Below are 17,099 nucleotides of genomic sequence, written 5' to 3'. Positions count from 1 at the left end.
CAAGTAGCATATAGCACAGCCCACATAGTATATAGCACAGCCACATAGTATATAGCACAGCCACTTAGTATATAACACAGCCACGTAGTATATAACACAGCCACATGGTATGTTGTGAATTCTGCTCTTGGGTTCCCTCCAGTGGTTGTAGGTGGGAATGCAGTTGTCTCTGAGTCGCAGTCCTGGCCAGGTGTATCTGCTGATTGCAGTTCTGACTGGGATATTTAGGTGTGCAGGATTCATTAGTCCATGCCAGTTGTCAATGTTTCTTGTGAACTGTTGGCTCACTTTCTGGCTTCTCCTGATCAGCTGCCAATTCAGCAAAGATAAGTGTCTGGTTTTTGTTTCTGTGGCACACATGCAGTGTGCTTATATTCTGTGCTATTCATTTGTTTTTCTCTTGTCCAGCTTAGACCGTGTCAGTGTTTTCTCAGTCTTGTTGGATTCTCTGGAGTTGCAGATATACGCTCCACATCTTTAGTTAGATGGTGGAGTTTTTGTATTTTCTGCTGTGGATATTTTTGGAAGGATTTTTAATACTGACCGCTAGTATCCTGTCCTATCCTTTCCTATTTAGCTAGTGTGTGCCTCATTTGCTAAATTCTGTTTCCTGCCTGCGTGTGTCTTTTCCTCTACTACTCACAGTCAATATTTGTGGGGGCTGCCTATCCTTTGGGGTTCTGCTCGGAGGCAAGGTAGATATTCCTATTTCCATCTATAGGGGTATTTAGTCCTCCGGCTGTGTCGAGGTATCTAGGTTTTGTTAGGCACACCCCACGGCTACTTCTAGTTGCGCTGTTAAGATCAGGGTTTGCGGTCAGTATAGTTACCACCTACTCCAGTGAAGGTTTTTCATGCTGCTCCAAGGTCACCTAATCATAACAGTAGTATATAACACAGCCCACGTAGTAAATAGCACAGACACGTAGTATATTGCCCATCCACGTAGTATATTGCCCAGCCATGTAGTATATTGCCCAGCCACTTAGTATATAGCACAGCCACGTAGTATATATCACATCCACGTAGTATATAGCACAGCCACATAGTAAATAGCACAACCACGTAGTATATAGCACAGCCATATAATATATAGCACAGCCAAGTAATATATAACACAGCCCACGTAGTTTATAACACAGCCCACCTAGTATATAGCACAGCCACGTAGTATATAACACAGCCACGTAGTATGTAACACAGCCACGTAGTATATAACACTGCCACATAGTATATTGCCCAGCCACATAGTATATAGCACAGCCCTCATAGTAAATAGCACAGCCCATGTAGTTTATTGCCCAGCCATGTAGTATATAGCACAGCCACGAAGTATATAACAGCCCATGTAGTATATAGCACAGCCACGTAGTATATAGCACAGCCACGTAGTATATAACACAGCCCATGTGGTATATAGCACAGCCACATAGTATATAGGACAGCCACGTAGTATATAGCACAGACACATAGTATATAGCACAGCCACGTAGTATATTGCCCAGCCACGTAGTATATTGCCCAGCCTCGTAGTATATTGCCCAGCCACGTAGTATATTGCTCAGCCACATAGTATGTTGCCCAGCCACGTAGTATGTTGCCCAGCCACATAGTATATTGCCCAGCCACATATAATATTGCCCATCCACGTAGTATATTGCCCAGCCACGTAGTATATAGCACAGCCCATATAGTACATACCACAGAGATGTAGTATATAACACAGCCACGTAGTATATAGCACAGAGATGTAGTATATAGCACAGCCCACACAGTAACTAACACAGCCCACGTAGTATATAGCAATATGGGCACCATATCTCGGTTAAAAAAATAATTAAATTAAAAAATAGTTATATACTCACCCTCCGTCAGCCCCCGGATCTAGCCGAGGCATTTACCGATGCTCCTCGCGACGCTCCGGTCCCAAAAGTGCATTGCGGTCTCGCGAGATGATGACGTGCGGTCTCGCGAGACCGCTGCGTCATCATTTCGCAAGACCGCAATGCATGAAACGGTCACAGGAGCGTCGCGCCAGCAAATCAGTGCCGGATGGGAGCGACCAATCAGCGAAGCGGGATTTAAATCCCGTGGCAATGTCGCTTATTGGTCACGCCGGCAAATCAGCACCGGCTGGGCGCGACCAATCAGCGAAGCGGGATTTAAATCCCGCGCCAATGTCGCTGATTGGTCACGCCAGCAAATCAGCGCCGGCTGGGCACGACCAATCAGCGAAGTGGGATTTAAATCTCGTGGCAATGTCGCTGATTGGTCACGCTGGCTGATCGCGACCAATCAGCGAAGCGGTGGGACCGTAGCATCGCGAGCTGCAGGAAAAGCTGCTGCGGAGGCGATGGAAGGTGAGAATATCACGATTTTTTAATTATTATTTTTAACATTTTATCTTTTTACCATTGATGCTGCATAGGCAGCATCAATAGAAAAATGTTCGTCACATAGGGTTAATAGCTGTGTTAACAGACTGTGTTACACCGCGTTATGCCGCGGTGTAACGCAGTCAGTTTAATGGACTGCTACAACGCTATGTGGGCGGCGGGCGCTGAATGGGGGGTAGTATAGAGAGGGCACTGACTGCAGGGGAGTAGCGAGCGGCCAGACTGTGCCCGTCACTTCCAAGAGTGCATTGCGGTCTCGCGAGATATTGATGTGCGGTCTCGCAAGACCGCTACGTCATCATCTCGCGAGACTGCAATGCATGGACCAGTCACCGGAGCGTCGCGAGTAGCGGGAAAGGCCTGGGCTGCATCCGGAAGGTGAGTATATAATGATTTTTAATTTTTTAAATTATTTTTAGCATTAGATCTTTTTTTTTTGCCTATGCAGCATCAATAGTAAAAAGTTGGTCACACAGGGTTAATAGCAGCATTAATGCACTGCGTTATAACGCGGTCCGTTAACGCTGCCATTAACCCTGTGTGAGCGTTGGCAGGAGGAGTAAGGAGCCGCCATTTTATTGCCGGAATGTGCCCGTCGCTGATAGGTCATGGCTGATTTGCCGCGACCAATCAGCGACTTGGGATTTCCGTTACAGACAGAAAGACCGACGGACAGAAAGACGGAAGTGACCCTTAGACAATTATATAGTAGATATGCATATATATATATATATACAGTATATATATATATACAGTATATGACTATACATTTCCCATATGACGCTGCCATACAGTTTCTCTGTGCATACTTCATTGCCAGTCAGACTCTGCTTTACACCGATGAGGCGCCAACACCCCAAAAAGCTGTCTGTAGATGAGAGTCACTATTTTTCCCTGGCGATGCTGCAGGTCTCATTAAATGGATGGACATTGGATAACTATCTGTTCTATTTGGTTCTTGTGAGGAAAATGATTAAAAAACAATGAAAAAACTGTAAAAAATACTACTGGTGCCTCTCAGCTGGCCAGAGAGAAATGATCCAATACGGGATCCATTCTTTGGAAAGTGGAGGGAGATATCATAAAATGTCTTCTTTTCTATTTGTCCAGCCAAAAACTACATGCGTTTTTTTAACACTGAAGCCATGATGGAAGGTCATCTGTTATGTCGATCATTTTCAGTACTGCATATGCCCGAAACACAGGAGGTGTTAAGAGTCTTCTCTAGTAAAAATGGAGCCAAAGAAAAACAGATGCAAAATGGAAATCAAAGCATGCTATTTTAAATTGATCCATTTTTTTCTTTTTTTTTTACGACAAATCTGTGGAATAATAATAGTAATTTTAATTTTGACTGTGCCAACATATTCCACAACACCTTACATTACAGAGGGTACTCTGACAGAAGATACAATCTATGAATCAAAAGTTTGATTTTCGATTTGCATGTGTTTTTGCTTAGTTTGTTACGGATGCATTTTTTTTTTTAAATGGATAATGGATGCTCTACAAATAGATGAAAAAAGCCTAATCTACTGCTTTTAAGGGGCAATCGACCCAATCACAAGTTGGAGACGATATACAGTATACAGTGGGTACAGAAAGTATTCAGACCCTTTTAAATTTTTCGCTCTTTGTTACATTGCAGCCATTTTGTAAATTCAAAACAGTTCATTTTTTTCTCAATAATATACACTCTGCACCCCATCTTGACTTAAAAACTCCACAGAAATGTAGAATTTTTTGCAAATTTATTAAAAAAGAAAAACTGAAATATCACATGGTCATAAGTATTCAGACCCTTTGCTCAGTATTGAGTAGAAGCACCTTTTGAGCTAGTACAGCCATGAGTCTTCTTGGGAATCATGCAACAAGTTTTTCACACCTGGATTTGGGGATCCTCTGCCATTCCTTGCAGATCCTCTCCAGTTCCATCAGGTTGGATGGTGAACGTTGGTGGACAGCCATTTTCAGGTCTCTCCAGAGATGCTCGCTTGGGATTAGGTCAGAGCTCTGGCTGGGTCGGTCAGAGTTGTTCTGAAGCCACTCCTTTGTTATTTTAGCTGTGTGCTTAGGGTCATTGTCTTGTTGGAAGGTGAACCATCGGCCAAGTCTGAGGTCCAGAGCACTCTGGAAGAGGATTTCATCCAGGATATCTCTGTGGCTCTGGCTGAGCTCCAGAGATGCAGTAGGGAGTCTTTCCTTGGTGCAAGACATATGAAAGCCCGCATAGAATTTGCTAAAAGACATATGAAGGACTCCCAGACTATACGAAATAAGATTCTCTGGTCTGATGAGTAGTGTTGAGCATTCCGATACTGCAAATATCGGGTATCGGCCGATATTTGCTGTATCGGAATTCCGATACCGAGTTCTGATATTTTTGCAATATCGGAAATCGGAATCGGAAGTTACTAAAAATTCCCAGTCATCTTCGGCGTGTGCGGTGCGTATGGTTCCCAGGGTCTGGAGGAGAGGAGACTCTCCTTCAGGCCCTGGGATCCATATTCATGTAAAAAATAAAGAATAAAAATAAAAAATATGGATATACTCACCCCTCCGACGAACCCTGGCTGTCACCGCTGCAAGCGTCTGCCTCCGTTCCTAAGAATGCAGAGAGTGAAGGACCTTCACCTGACCGCTCAACTTACCGCGACGTCATCGTTCTTAGGAACGGAGGCAGACGCTTGCAGCGGTGACAGCCAGGGTTCGTCGGAGGGGTGAGTATATCCATATTTTTTAATTTTATTCTTTATTTTTTACATGAATATGGATCCCAGGGCCTGAAGGAGAGTTTCCTCTCCTTTAGACCCTTGGAACCATCCAGGATCACTTCCGATATTTGTGTCCCATTGACTTGCATTGGTATCGGGCATCAGTATCGGCGATATCCGATATTTTTGGGATATCGGCCGATCCCATCCGATACCGATACTTTCAAATATTGGAAGGTATCGCTCAACACTACTGATGAGATGAAGATAGACCTTTTTGGTGATAATTCTAAGCGGTATGTGTGGAGAAAACCAGGCACTGCTCATCACCTGCTTAATACAATCCCAACAGTGAAACATGGTGGTGGCAGCATCATGCCATGGGGGTGTTTTTCAGCTGCAGGGACAGGACGACTGGTTGTCATTGAAGGAAACATGAATGCGGCCAAGTACAGAGATATCCTGGATGAAAACCTCTTCTAGAGTGCTCTGGACCTCAGATTTTACCGAAGGTTCAGCTTTCAACAAGACAATGACCCTAAGCACACAGCTAAAATAACAAAGGAATGGCTTCAAAACAACTGTGACCATTCTTGACCGGCCCAGCCAGAGCCCTGACCTAAACCCAATTGAGCATCTCTGGAGAGACCTGAAAATGGCTGTCCACCAACGTTCACCATCCAACCTGATGGAACTGGAGAGGATCTGCAAGGAAGAATGGCAGAGGATCCCCAAATCCAGGTGTGAAAAACTTGTTGCATGATTCCCAAGAAGACTCATGGCTGTACTAGCTCAAAACGGTGCTTCTTCTCAATACTGAGCAAAGGGTCCGAATACTTATGACTATGTGATATTTCAGTATTCCTTTTTTAATAAATATGCAAAAATGTCTACATTTCTGTTTTTTTCCAGTCAAGATGGGGTGCCGAGTGTACATTAGTGAGAAAAAAATAACCTTTTTGAATTTACCAAATGGCTGCAATGAAACAATGAGTGAAACATTTAAATGGGTATGAATACTTTCCGTACCCACTGTATGTCTACGCTCGCTTTATAGAAGAATATGATAGTGTGCCTAAATAACTGTGATCCTCTTCTCTATTCCAGTGGAAGTGAAACAATCGGGGCTGTACACCGGGCTTCTCTGTGTATTTGGAATAGTTCTGGCATTTGTACCAATAGTTTTAGCCGTCTGGAAATCTGCCACTGTGATAAGATACTTTTGCTGTCCAGATGAAGATATTCCTGATGTATTGGTAAGAAAATGCCTTTATATCGCACTACCTATTTCTGTAACAAGAATTATCAAGTGATTGATGGGGTGAAATGATTACAATTTGACATTAAAATGTACAATTTTCTGAAAAATTTAAAGTCATCGTTACAGCATAGAGAAATCACTTAATCTTACATTTCATACAAAACAGAGGAACGGATCTCTCTGCACATATTGAGAGCACCACGCCACATCATGAATTTGACAACAACAGATCTCGGTTACAGGAACTGATACAACATTTTCTCTTTCTCTGCTGGGATTCAGTACTACTTTTTGCTGAAACACAAACTTACCAGTAAAAAAAAAATGTTTGCCCCTCCCCGATTTCCTATTCTTTTGCATGTTTGTCACACTTAAATGTTTTAGATCAACAAAGAAATTTAAATATTGGACAACTATAACACAGGTAAGCACAAAATACAGTTTTTAAATGAAGGTCTTTATTATTAAGGGAAAAAGAAATCCAAACCTACAGGGGACCTGTGTGAAAAAGAGACTGCCCTCCTTCCACCTTAAAACGTAAATTAACTGTGGTTTCTCACAATTTGGGAAGCTGAGATAAAATTCCCTAGCCACACCCAGGCCTGATTACTGCCACACCTGTTATCAATCAAGAAATCACTTAATTGGGACCTGCCTGACAAAGTGAAGAAAACCAAAAGATCCTCAAAAGCTAGATGTCATGTCATGATACTCAGAAATTCTGGAACAAATGAGAAACAAAGTAATTGAGATCTAAGTCTAAGTGTGAGTCTAAGTCAGGCAGGAAAAAGTTATAAACCATTTCTAAAGCTTTGGGACTCCAGCGAACCACAGTGAGAGCCATTATCCACAAATGTTAAAAACGTAGAACAGTGGTGAACCTTCCCAGGAGTGGTCAGCAAATCAATATTTTCCCAAAAAATGCAGCAACAACTTATCCAAGAGGTCACAAAAGATTCCACAGCAATATGCAAAAAATTGCAGGCCTCACTTGCCTCATCAGCACACCTCTCAGAAAGGGAGTCCCCCACGGACCTGTACTCAATATGGAGTTCCCCACAGCCCCCTACTCAGTATGGTGTAACCCACAGCACTTCGCTCAGTTTGTTCCCATAGCCCTCCACCCAGTATTGAGGCCAGCACATCCCCCACTCAGTATCATAACCCCACGGTACCACACTCAGTATTATGGCCCCATAGCACCCCACTCGGTATCATGGCCTCACAGACCCTCATTCAGAATGATGGCTTACACTATCCCCCATTCTGTATCAGTATCTACTCAATATGGGGGTCACAGTCCCCCACTCAGTATGAAGGTTCCCACAGTTCCCCACTCATTATGAGGGTCCCCACAGCTACTGACATTTTATAAATCACTATTCGCCTCATCCTGTTTCCCCTGACACACTGCTCGAGTCTGTGCAGTGTGCGTACTGAGGCATCTACTGCATCTACTATGTCTGAGTGTCTGCCACCTGTAGGCGTACACACTTGAAAATGATGCACGTCAGAGCACATGTTCACTCTGACAGCACCATTATAGTCAATGGCCCTGTTGGTGCATATGTCCGAATCCCGTTTTGTTGGGGATCTAGACGTAAGCCAACGAACGTGTGCTGGAATGCAATGTGAAGAACCCTTACTCACACCAGGTGGTGCCATGTAGTGACCTCATTGCACTCTCACAGGTGCGGGCAGGATGGTGGATCAGGGAGACGTTGGAACTGACTCTCTGCTGTCAAAATCTGCCATCCAAATAAAGTAAATGTGATCTCATGAAGTCTCCTACCCACTGTGCATGTATAGACGCCGCTGTTCTGTGTGTTTTTTGGGTGTTTTTTCTCTATAAGCTTCTAAGGTGCGCCTGAAAAAAAATGGATGTAAAAAAAACGCAGTTGCATTTTTATGTGCAGAATCTAAGCTTTTCAGTACTCAAAAATGCATTAAAAAGCGCTGGTTAAAATCAGCACCAAAAATGCATCAAATAATGCATGAAATAAAGGGGAGAATGTAGCAAAAGTGAAGTTAATCATAGAAAATTGTTATCGTGTAGTGTAGAAACCTACAGAAAACATGCAGAAAAAACTCAGCATTTACGCAATGTGTGAACATGGCCTTGGAGTGCAGCTTGCATCATTGTTTTTATGTCATGATTAAGGACATTTTGGCTTTTGAGGTTTATTTTTAATGCTTTTTGGAGATACAGGAAGATTTTAAATATATAAAATAAAGATTTAAAGGAATACTGGAACATGTGTTTTTTTGCTTCTAGACTCAGATAATGTTTCAATTTGATTGATCTGGATACATGTCTCTTAATGGAGTGCATTAAATAAATCAAAACTAATATGAATAGTAAAATATAATAATTAATAAATGTAATTCACACAATGTGTATTTATGTATTTCCCTCCAGAAAGAGCCAAATGTGCATCAGAAAATGCTTAAGAACTATTACTCATTCAAGGATAAAAGTCAAGAAGTCATCAGTGTTGAGCTTCATGAAGAAATACTCTCAGAGGAAAAGAATTCCTTCACTATCAAAATGGAAAAACTGTGACATCATATATGATAAATTTGTTCTTGAATGTGGTTTATTTACATGATGGTGTCCTGGAATCGAGGTGCAACATGGCTGTAAGCCTTCCACCGCCTCATTGTGTATTAGGTTTTCATTACCATCCATCTATGGAGCAAAACGATGAAGCAACTCGCCACACGTGAGGATGGTGTCAGCCATATATAATGTGAAATGCGTTAGGTATTACAAAATTGTTGAGAATGTATAAATGAAAGTAAGTTATTTTAGTATTGTGATAGGTTAAGTTCTCATGGTAAGTTGTTGAGTTTAGTGAGTTTTTAACAATGTACAAAAAACCTTAGTGCCTTATAGTTGCAACAAAGTGGAAGGGATTTGTAGAAATCTCACGCCAACTCTGGGTTTTTGTTTTTTTACACATAGTAAACTGACCTGTGAGGCATATTTCAAATCCACAATATGTCGATTTCTGAGTTTTATGTGTGGATTTTCTACATAGAAATTGATGAAACCCAAGACAAAAACAAAATGAGCTTGAAAATTACTGGGTTAGCATAATTTTGATAAAAGAAAAATTAATAGCCATCTCACCACAACAAGGTGACCCTATTCGGGACGGTCCTAACCTCTAATATTAAAACTTTCCATGCGTCTAATGACATAAGTGTGAATGAGGGATGCAAAGTACCATGGCACCGGCTAATGGACATTCTAGCAGTGGGGAGCTATATAAAGGTAATGTCCAGCTCAAAGAAAAGGGACGACATGCCCTTATTTACACACTGCTCAAAAACTGAAACCAAAAGCAATCAACTGGAATATAAGTTGGTATGCCTGCAGCTTGTAGGAGTATGTTCACACTGGCCACTAAACAGACAAAACCCAAGACAAAAACAAAATCAGCAAATACCCTGCAGTAAATAAATTAATAGCGATAGTGCATGAAAAGGTACTTGGCTAACATAATTTTGATTAAAAAAATGTAAAAGCCATCCGACCACGTCACGGTTGACTATATTCGGGACAGTCCTACCTACCACTATTAAAATGATGTAAGTGTGAATAAGAGCTGAGAAGGACTGAGGCCCTGACTAATATTTGCTCATTTTGTTTTTATCTTTGGTTTTGTCGGTTTAGCGGCCAGTGTGAACATGCGCCGACATGCTGCATGCACCCCAACTTATATTCCAGTTCATTGCTTCAGGTTTCTATAGAATTAGATTAGGTGCAGAGAATGTGCAGGCATTAAATGTGTATGTTGTGGAATTGCACTAAAACCACATGTAATCCACAAATGACTGTGTAAGTAAAACTTTGTCTAAGCCAAATACACAAATAGAAAAAACAAAGCAGCTTTGTTTAACACATGACAAGCCAAAAACAGAAAAAACCACAGCGTCAAAAAGACAAGTAATCTTATGTAGCTAATTATTGCAGGAGTGCTGCAGGGAATCTGTAACATCATAAACTCGCCAAATACTGATTGTCGCCTCATCTGTCACTTACAGGCCCCAATACACATTAGACTAAAGTTGGTTGAAGCTGTCGATATTGGAACTATTGGGGATTAAAGAGGTTATCATTTTCAAGGACCTTTATTATTTTTGTGTTTAGGGATAAGTAGTAACAGGCTGCTAACTACCTGCCTTTTTTGCACAGTGAAAATATCTTTTGGTTCAGCCAGCGATTCCTCTCCTTCATTTCACCTCTCATTATCAGAGCAGTTCTTTCTCTTCCGCTCTGCTCTGTTTACAGGGCGTCACTGCAGTCATGTTGATTGACAGCCGACTACACTTAGGCAGTCGTGAGCTGCCTGTCAATCAGCATGACGTCAGCAGAGATGCCCGTCAACAGAGCAGAGCGGAGGAGAAGAAGCTGCTATGGCAATATGATGTCAGCAAAAGCCGTAGATTCACCTGCGGGAGACGTCCATGACTGCTCTGAGCCAGCAGAAATTGGCATCTGGCAGAACAAGCAGGTAGTGAGCAACAACCTGCCTGTTAGTTCTTAGCCCCATATGCAAAAATAATAAAAGTACCAGATAACCACTTTAAGAAAAATCTCTATAAATGATGTTTGGGGGACACATATAGGATTTGTATTTATTTTCTACTTGAGCATGACTTGATATGTTTAATTTTAGTTTAATGCAACATACATGGGTGATGAATATTGAACTTACAGTATGTCAGTCAATGTTGCTGCTTACATGTTATTTTTGTATATTTTTTTACATTTGTGTCTCTACTGCGCAGTTATATATGTACTGCATATATACTGTTAAACAACAGCACCAATAATACACTTCCACACTGTGCACATAATATTATACAGTGAATGTATAATAGTGCATAATAACATTGCTTAGTAGCTCTTACATAATATTACTTATTCCTAGAGGCCTGGGGTGTGAATGCCGTTTTTGTTTGCTTTTCCTTATTGGAAAGGCTCATTGAATCCAGCAATTTAAAATGGATAATCTAAGGCTACTTTCACACATCAGGTTTTTTGTTTCAAGCACAATCCGGCAAGTTTTGAAAAAACAGATCCGTTTTTTTTTAACGCCGGATCTGTTTTTTTCTCATAGATTTGTATTAGCGCCGGATTGTGCCTGATGGCCACACGTTTCATCCGTTTTTTTCCGGATGCGTCCAAATAGTCGTTTCCGGTGGACGGAGAAAATGTCCAGAGGAACTTTTTTTTGTGCGGCGAAAAAAGCGCACAGTGACGGGTCCGGCCAAAAATGCATGAAACGGATATGTGAAACAATGATTCCGGCGTCCGGATCCGGTTTTCAAAGCATTTTCCATTGAAATCATGCAGATTTTCTGTTCTCTTCTCTCTCTTCTCTCTCTCTCTCTTGGTTTCTGCCTGAAACAAAAAAACCTGATGTGTGAAAGTAGCCTAAAAGGGGCTTTGCTAGACATGTGGGGTATTATTTTGCTGGGGGGAAATACTAAGGGTTGCGTTGGAAGGAGCTGCTCATGTCAGTGGGCTACACTGTGAATCACCACATTAAAGTTTTACTTTCTGACTACCTCTGTCTCACTTTTAGCCTGACCATTAAAGGGAACCTATCATGTAAAAAAAACGCTATTAATCTACAGATATTGGGTTAGTCTATAGGTTAAAAGCATTCTGCCTGCACTGAGAGCCCCGATGCCCGGAGGCAATGAATTTTATTTCTCTCGGCAGTCTTGGGCATCCATTCATAGGGATGTGTCTGGTGTGGCTCCAATCATCTCTCAGTGCATTTTCAAAAGTTTTCCTCTCTGCATGCACTACCTGTAACTTGCAATCCACTCTGAGCTGGTGGGATAAGGTGGGGTGCAGTGATCTCTGCCATTCACAGCATAGCACACTGAAAGGGAATCTTGCTCTTTTTTATTTTTTTAGCATAAAGAGACAAGCTACAGTAGCGTGGAGGAATTTAAACCACAGAGCTGAGCTGTCTGGATGTGAATCAGCTCAGGGGTTGAGGTGAAAGACTTATTAGAAAGCTCACCTCGATCCTTCAATTCTTCCTCTGCCTATTTCCTCTCCCTGCTGCACACTCCTTGTCTTCCATTCCCTCTCCATAGAGATATTAGGCTGCTTGCATCACATGGAAGCAAAGTGAGTGTTCAGTTTGTCTTGTCTGAGCAGGACGGATTTGAGCTGTTATTTTCCAAATTGGATGATAAATTCAGGAGTTGGGGGGGTGAATGTCTGATAAGTGGGGAAGCTAGCTACCGTATATACTCGAGTATAAGCCGAGACCCCTAATTTTGCCACAAAAAACTGGGAAAACTTATTGACTTGAGTATAAGCCTAGGGTGGAAAATGCAGCAGCTACTGGTAAATTTCAAAAATAAAAACAGATACCAATAAAAGTAAAATTGATTGAGACATCAGTAGGTTAAGTGTTTTTGAATATCCATATTGAATCAGGAGCCCCATATAATGCTCCATACAGTTCATGATGGGCCCCATAAGATACTCCATATTAAAATATGCCCCATATAATGCTGCATAAAAGGTTAACCATGCACTAACCACGTCATCGCGTCCTCTGCCTGAATGTCACAGCCAAAGGATGCGGAAGACGGAGCCCGGTGGTGAAACGGGGACAGGTGAATATCGCATGGCTCACCCTCCCCCGTCATACTCACCCTCCTGGCGTGGTCCCTGCTTCTCCATTGCGATGGTCTCTGGTGCCTGCAGCTTGTTCCTGTGTTCAGCGGTCACATGGTACCAATCAGTAAAGTAATGAATATGTGCTCCACCCCTATGGGAGTGGAGTCGCGTCCATAACAATCTGAGAAGCGGGGACCGTGCCGGGAGCAGGGAGTATGATGTGACATCCGCCGCTCCCCCTCCCCCATTGACCCCCTGGAACAATGACTCGAGTATAAGCCGAGAGTGGCACTTTTAGCCTAAAAAAATGGGCTGAAAATCTCGGCTTATACTCGATTATATATGGTAATTTTTGTACTATTGATTTACGCAAAGTTTGTTGAAAGTTCCATTTGAAATAATTTACTTGTTGATTATTGCGTATAGCATACCTCAAAATATATATAATATTGGTGTAACACAACAATTTAATACCAACATACAGAGGTAAATACAGAACTGATCACATGGAACCAGAGAATAAACAATGACTACATCCAAAGATTCAAAAGTGATTGAAGTCACTCACTCATAGTTTGTAACTTGCCCCCCCAAACAGCCTCCATAAATGTTTTCATGCCACAATGGCCTCCCTTTTCCATAGGCTCCATCTACACTTACCTCCTGTGGACCATCTTCTCTCTCTGCACAATGTGTGACTCTTGTGCCCACACGGAAAAAAGTTTTCTTTTCTTTTTATAACCTAGAATGTTTGCCTTTTGTCCTAAGAATTCTGCTTAAAAAGTCAAAAAAGCATTTTGAGCAATGTATAAATTTTAAAATACCTCTTCACATTTCACATGCTGTTCTCCCTTGTAGATAACAATAATGTGATTACTTTGTAGAGGTTGCAGTAAATTATATATTTAAAAGATTTTTCCATTACTATGTTACTTTACACCTATTTTTGAGATAGGTCATCAATAACAGAACTGTGGGGGTCCGAATATTCTGGCTCTAATGAACTGTTTAGTGGATACTGCAGACCAGCTCCCCCATCGATCTGATATTCAATATAGGGCAAAACTAACCAAGGGCAATATCTAGTGTTTGTGTGTTGTCCCTGTGTTTGTGTGGTTATCTTTTGTAAAGCTTTCCTAAAATTGTATCTACCATAAGTTATTCTTACTGACTGTTTTCTGCTAAGAACTAGAAGATCTTTAATAAATATATATTTTGTAATTTTATTGAATTATTTATATTTTGTATTGATAAATGAAAGCTATAGACTCTGGCTTATAGTCAAATAAAGTTGAAATGTTTTTATTAGTATTGCGTTTTTTTTTCTTATATACTTATGTACTTTTCTGAAATTTGAAGCAGTTCTCCAGGCATCCTCGTCTTAAGGTCCATCGTTCACTGACAACGCACCCACACCTTACACTATTTGAGGCAAATTCACGTGTCAGTTTTTGTTTTTTTTATGTTTGCTGACAAATATTTGGAGACATCCTACTTTGGTCCGATTTTCAAGTGATTGGAAACGCGAAAAATAATAAAAAAGGACAGCACACAGATCTCATCAGGATTACATAAGTCTTCTCCATTTTTCTCTGACAGGTTCTTTCCATGTGTATGCCAATGGTAGTCTCCAAATGTGATGGGAACGCAGGCTTATTTTTAATTAATCTAAATAAAGAGGTATGAACTTTATTCCTCCCAGCAGCCTCCGGCTTTCAGTCATTGGCTTCAGGCAATGCTCAGCATATAGTGAGCATCGACTGTAACTGCGCCTCGGCACTGATTTCCAACCTGCTCAACAGTACATCAGGATTGGGCTGACTGTCAGTGTCGAGGTGATGGTGGTTACAGCTGCTGCCTATTATGTACTGATCGGTGATTGCAGCTGCCTTGGCCGTGCCTTTATGACTGAAAGCTAGAGTCTGCTGAGATTAATGAAATGAACTTCCTCCTGGCAAGCGAGCTTTCAGTACAGCGGCCGAGCAGCATGGGAATGCTATAATCCTACAGATTAACCCCATATATGCATGTTTGTAGTTTTTTGGGAGGTGACAGGTTCACTTTAAAAGTAGTTGTTGCTAACTATAAGGTCATAGAATTACGACTTTGCCTGGACAACATACAGCTGCAGTCAAAATTACTCAACCCTGATTGCAAATTAAGTTTATTAGCAAAATGTACAAATGTTCCGCTGTTCGCAATAAACAAATGGAACAGGAACAATGTAAATTTCTCGACACAACTGGTTTCTCCAAATTGATCAGAAAATGCCACTTTTACTGACGTTAGCATTTAGTCGAGCGCCTATAGCATAATGTGGTGCATAAAAGACACCAGGTTCTGGCCGCACTCGTGAGGAATATTCACCCATACCTCATGGGCGTATCCTCAATGTCACTATTATTTTCGGGTTCTCAAGAGATTAGTCCAAAAAGTTAACAGAAGACATCATTGCCTTGCTCCAACAAGGAAAGGGAAACAAAAATATACAAATTAATTGAGTGTTCCTAAAGCCAAATGAGCTCTGACAACATTACCTGGACTTCATACAAAGAGGAAGCCGTCACTGGTTGCCACCAAATTCTTGAAGAGGCCAGTGGTCAAAAACCTTTGAGTGACTGCAAAAGACCCACAGCGAAAGTCACTATGGCACGCCACATTTTCTACATTTTTTTCTCTATATCCTTACTACAAATATATGGCTTATACCCCATGACTCCAACACTGACCTTATTGAAGCTTGAATATATATGTCTCCTATCTCCTATAATACCAATTTCACTTTTCCCATTTTTTTTTCATCTGACCCAAACCAGAGGGTTTCTTTCAGCTAGGACAGTCTTTTGCAGAATTTGCTGATCATTCATCTTGAGCTACCACAGTTTAGCCCAAACCTTATTCTTATGAACACTGGTGGACACAGACAGAAAAGGGACTCTGTGCAAGAACAATATATGGGCCATTTACAGCCCAAGAGTTCATCATGATGCATGATTCCACCTGCTTTGGAGGTAGAAAAGGGCCCCCTTACCTCTTGGGCGCCTGTGCGGCAGCATAGGTCGCCTCAATGATTTGTCTGCCCCTGTTTATGACGTTAAGAAATCATGTTCATAAATTTTTTATCTAATATGAGATACAAGTTCACATTTCTCATTCGGGTGGCACCTCATGTATACTACTTGTATAGGAATACAGTACTTGTAAGTATTAATGTTGGCACTAGAGGGCAGCACAGGATTGTGTAATCGCATACCATCACTGCGGTTTGGATCATTGGCGTAAAGGACAATTACACACTGAAGACCTGAGGAGCGGTGGGCTTGTCTGTGAAAGTGGAGCTGTTTGTACTAACATGGAGCCCACATGTAGAGGGATACAGTACATGCTCCCAAAAAAAAGTACAGCACTTCATCTAATCATGTCCTTTTGGTATTTGGTCTAGCTAACTACTTTTTATGTTAAAAGTAATAATAATAATAATCTTTATTTTTATATAGCGCTAACATATTCCGCAGCGCTTTACAGACATTATCATTACTGTCCCCGATGGGGCTCACAATCTAAATTCCCTATCAGTATGTCTTTGGAATGTGGGAGGAAACCGGAGTGCCCGGAGGAAACCCACGCAAACACGGAGAGAACATACAAACTCTTTGCAAAGTAATAAAAGGGCTATTAAAAGTCATTATACCAAAATATATGTGATACTGTAAGTTACACAGAAGAGTGTGGGTGCCCACAGGGAGATGTAAGTTGGGCCATTCCCATTAATGACCCTTTTATATGGGCCAATCATAGGCTCAAGCAAACATCACAGAAATCAGTTAGGTCACATTCACATGTTTAGTATTTGGTCAGTATTTTACCTCAGTATTTGTAAGCCAAAATCAGGAGTGGAACAATCAGATGAAAAGTATAATAGAAACACGTCACCACTTCTGCATTTTTCACTCACTCCTGGATTTGACTTACAAATACTGAGGTAAAAAACTCACCAAATACTCAATATGTTCACATGGCCCTAAGGAACAAGCAAACAGCACACTTTTTCTTTTATATGGACCTAAAAA

General features: G+C 41.3%; 1 protein-coding gene across 1 annotated transcript in view; it reads left to right on the top strand.

The window, feature by feature from the left end:
- The window catches only part of IL20RB (interleukin 20 receptor subunit beta), a 134,488-nt gene extending 124,242 nt beyond the window's left edge, over nt 1-10,246 (top strand). The window contains exons 6-7 of the mRNA XM_069727947.1: nt 6,218-6,366; nt 8,791-10,246. Coding sequence (XP_069584048.1) covers nt 6,218-6,366; nt 8,791-8,934 — 293 coding nt within the window. The 3' untranslated portion in view covers nt 8,935-10,246. The remainder of the gene's footprint in view (nt 1-6,217; nt 6,367-8,790) is intronic.
- The last annotated feature ends 6,853 nt before the right edge of the window (nt 10,247-17,099 follow it).

Source organism: Ranitomeya imitator, chromosome 5 (genome assembly GCF_032444005.1).
Source record: "Ranitomeya imitator isolate aRanImi1 chromosome 5, aRanImi1.pri, whole genome shotgun sequence".
NCBI classification, from domain to species: domain Eukaryota; kingdom Metazoa; phylum Chordata; class Amphibia; order Anura; family Dendrobatidae; genus Ranitomeya; species Ranitomeya imitator.
Note: the sequence above shows the minus strand (reverse complement) of the source record. Positions and strands in the feature narration are given on the sequence as shown.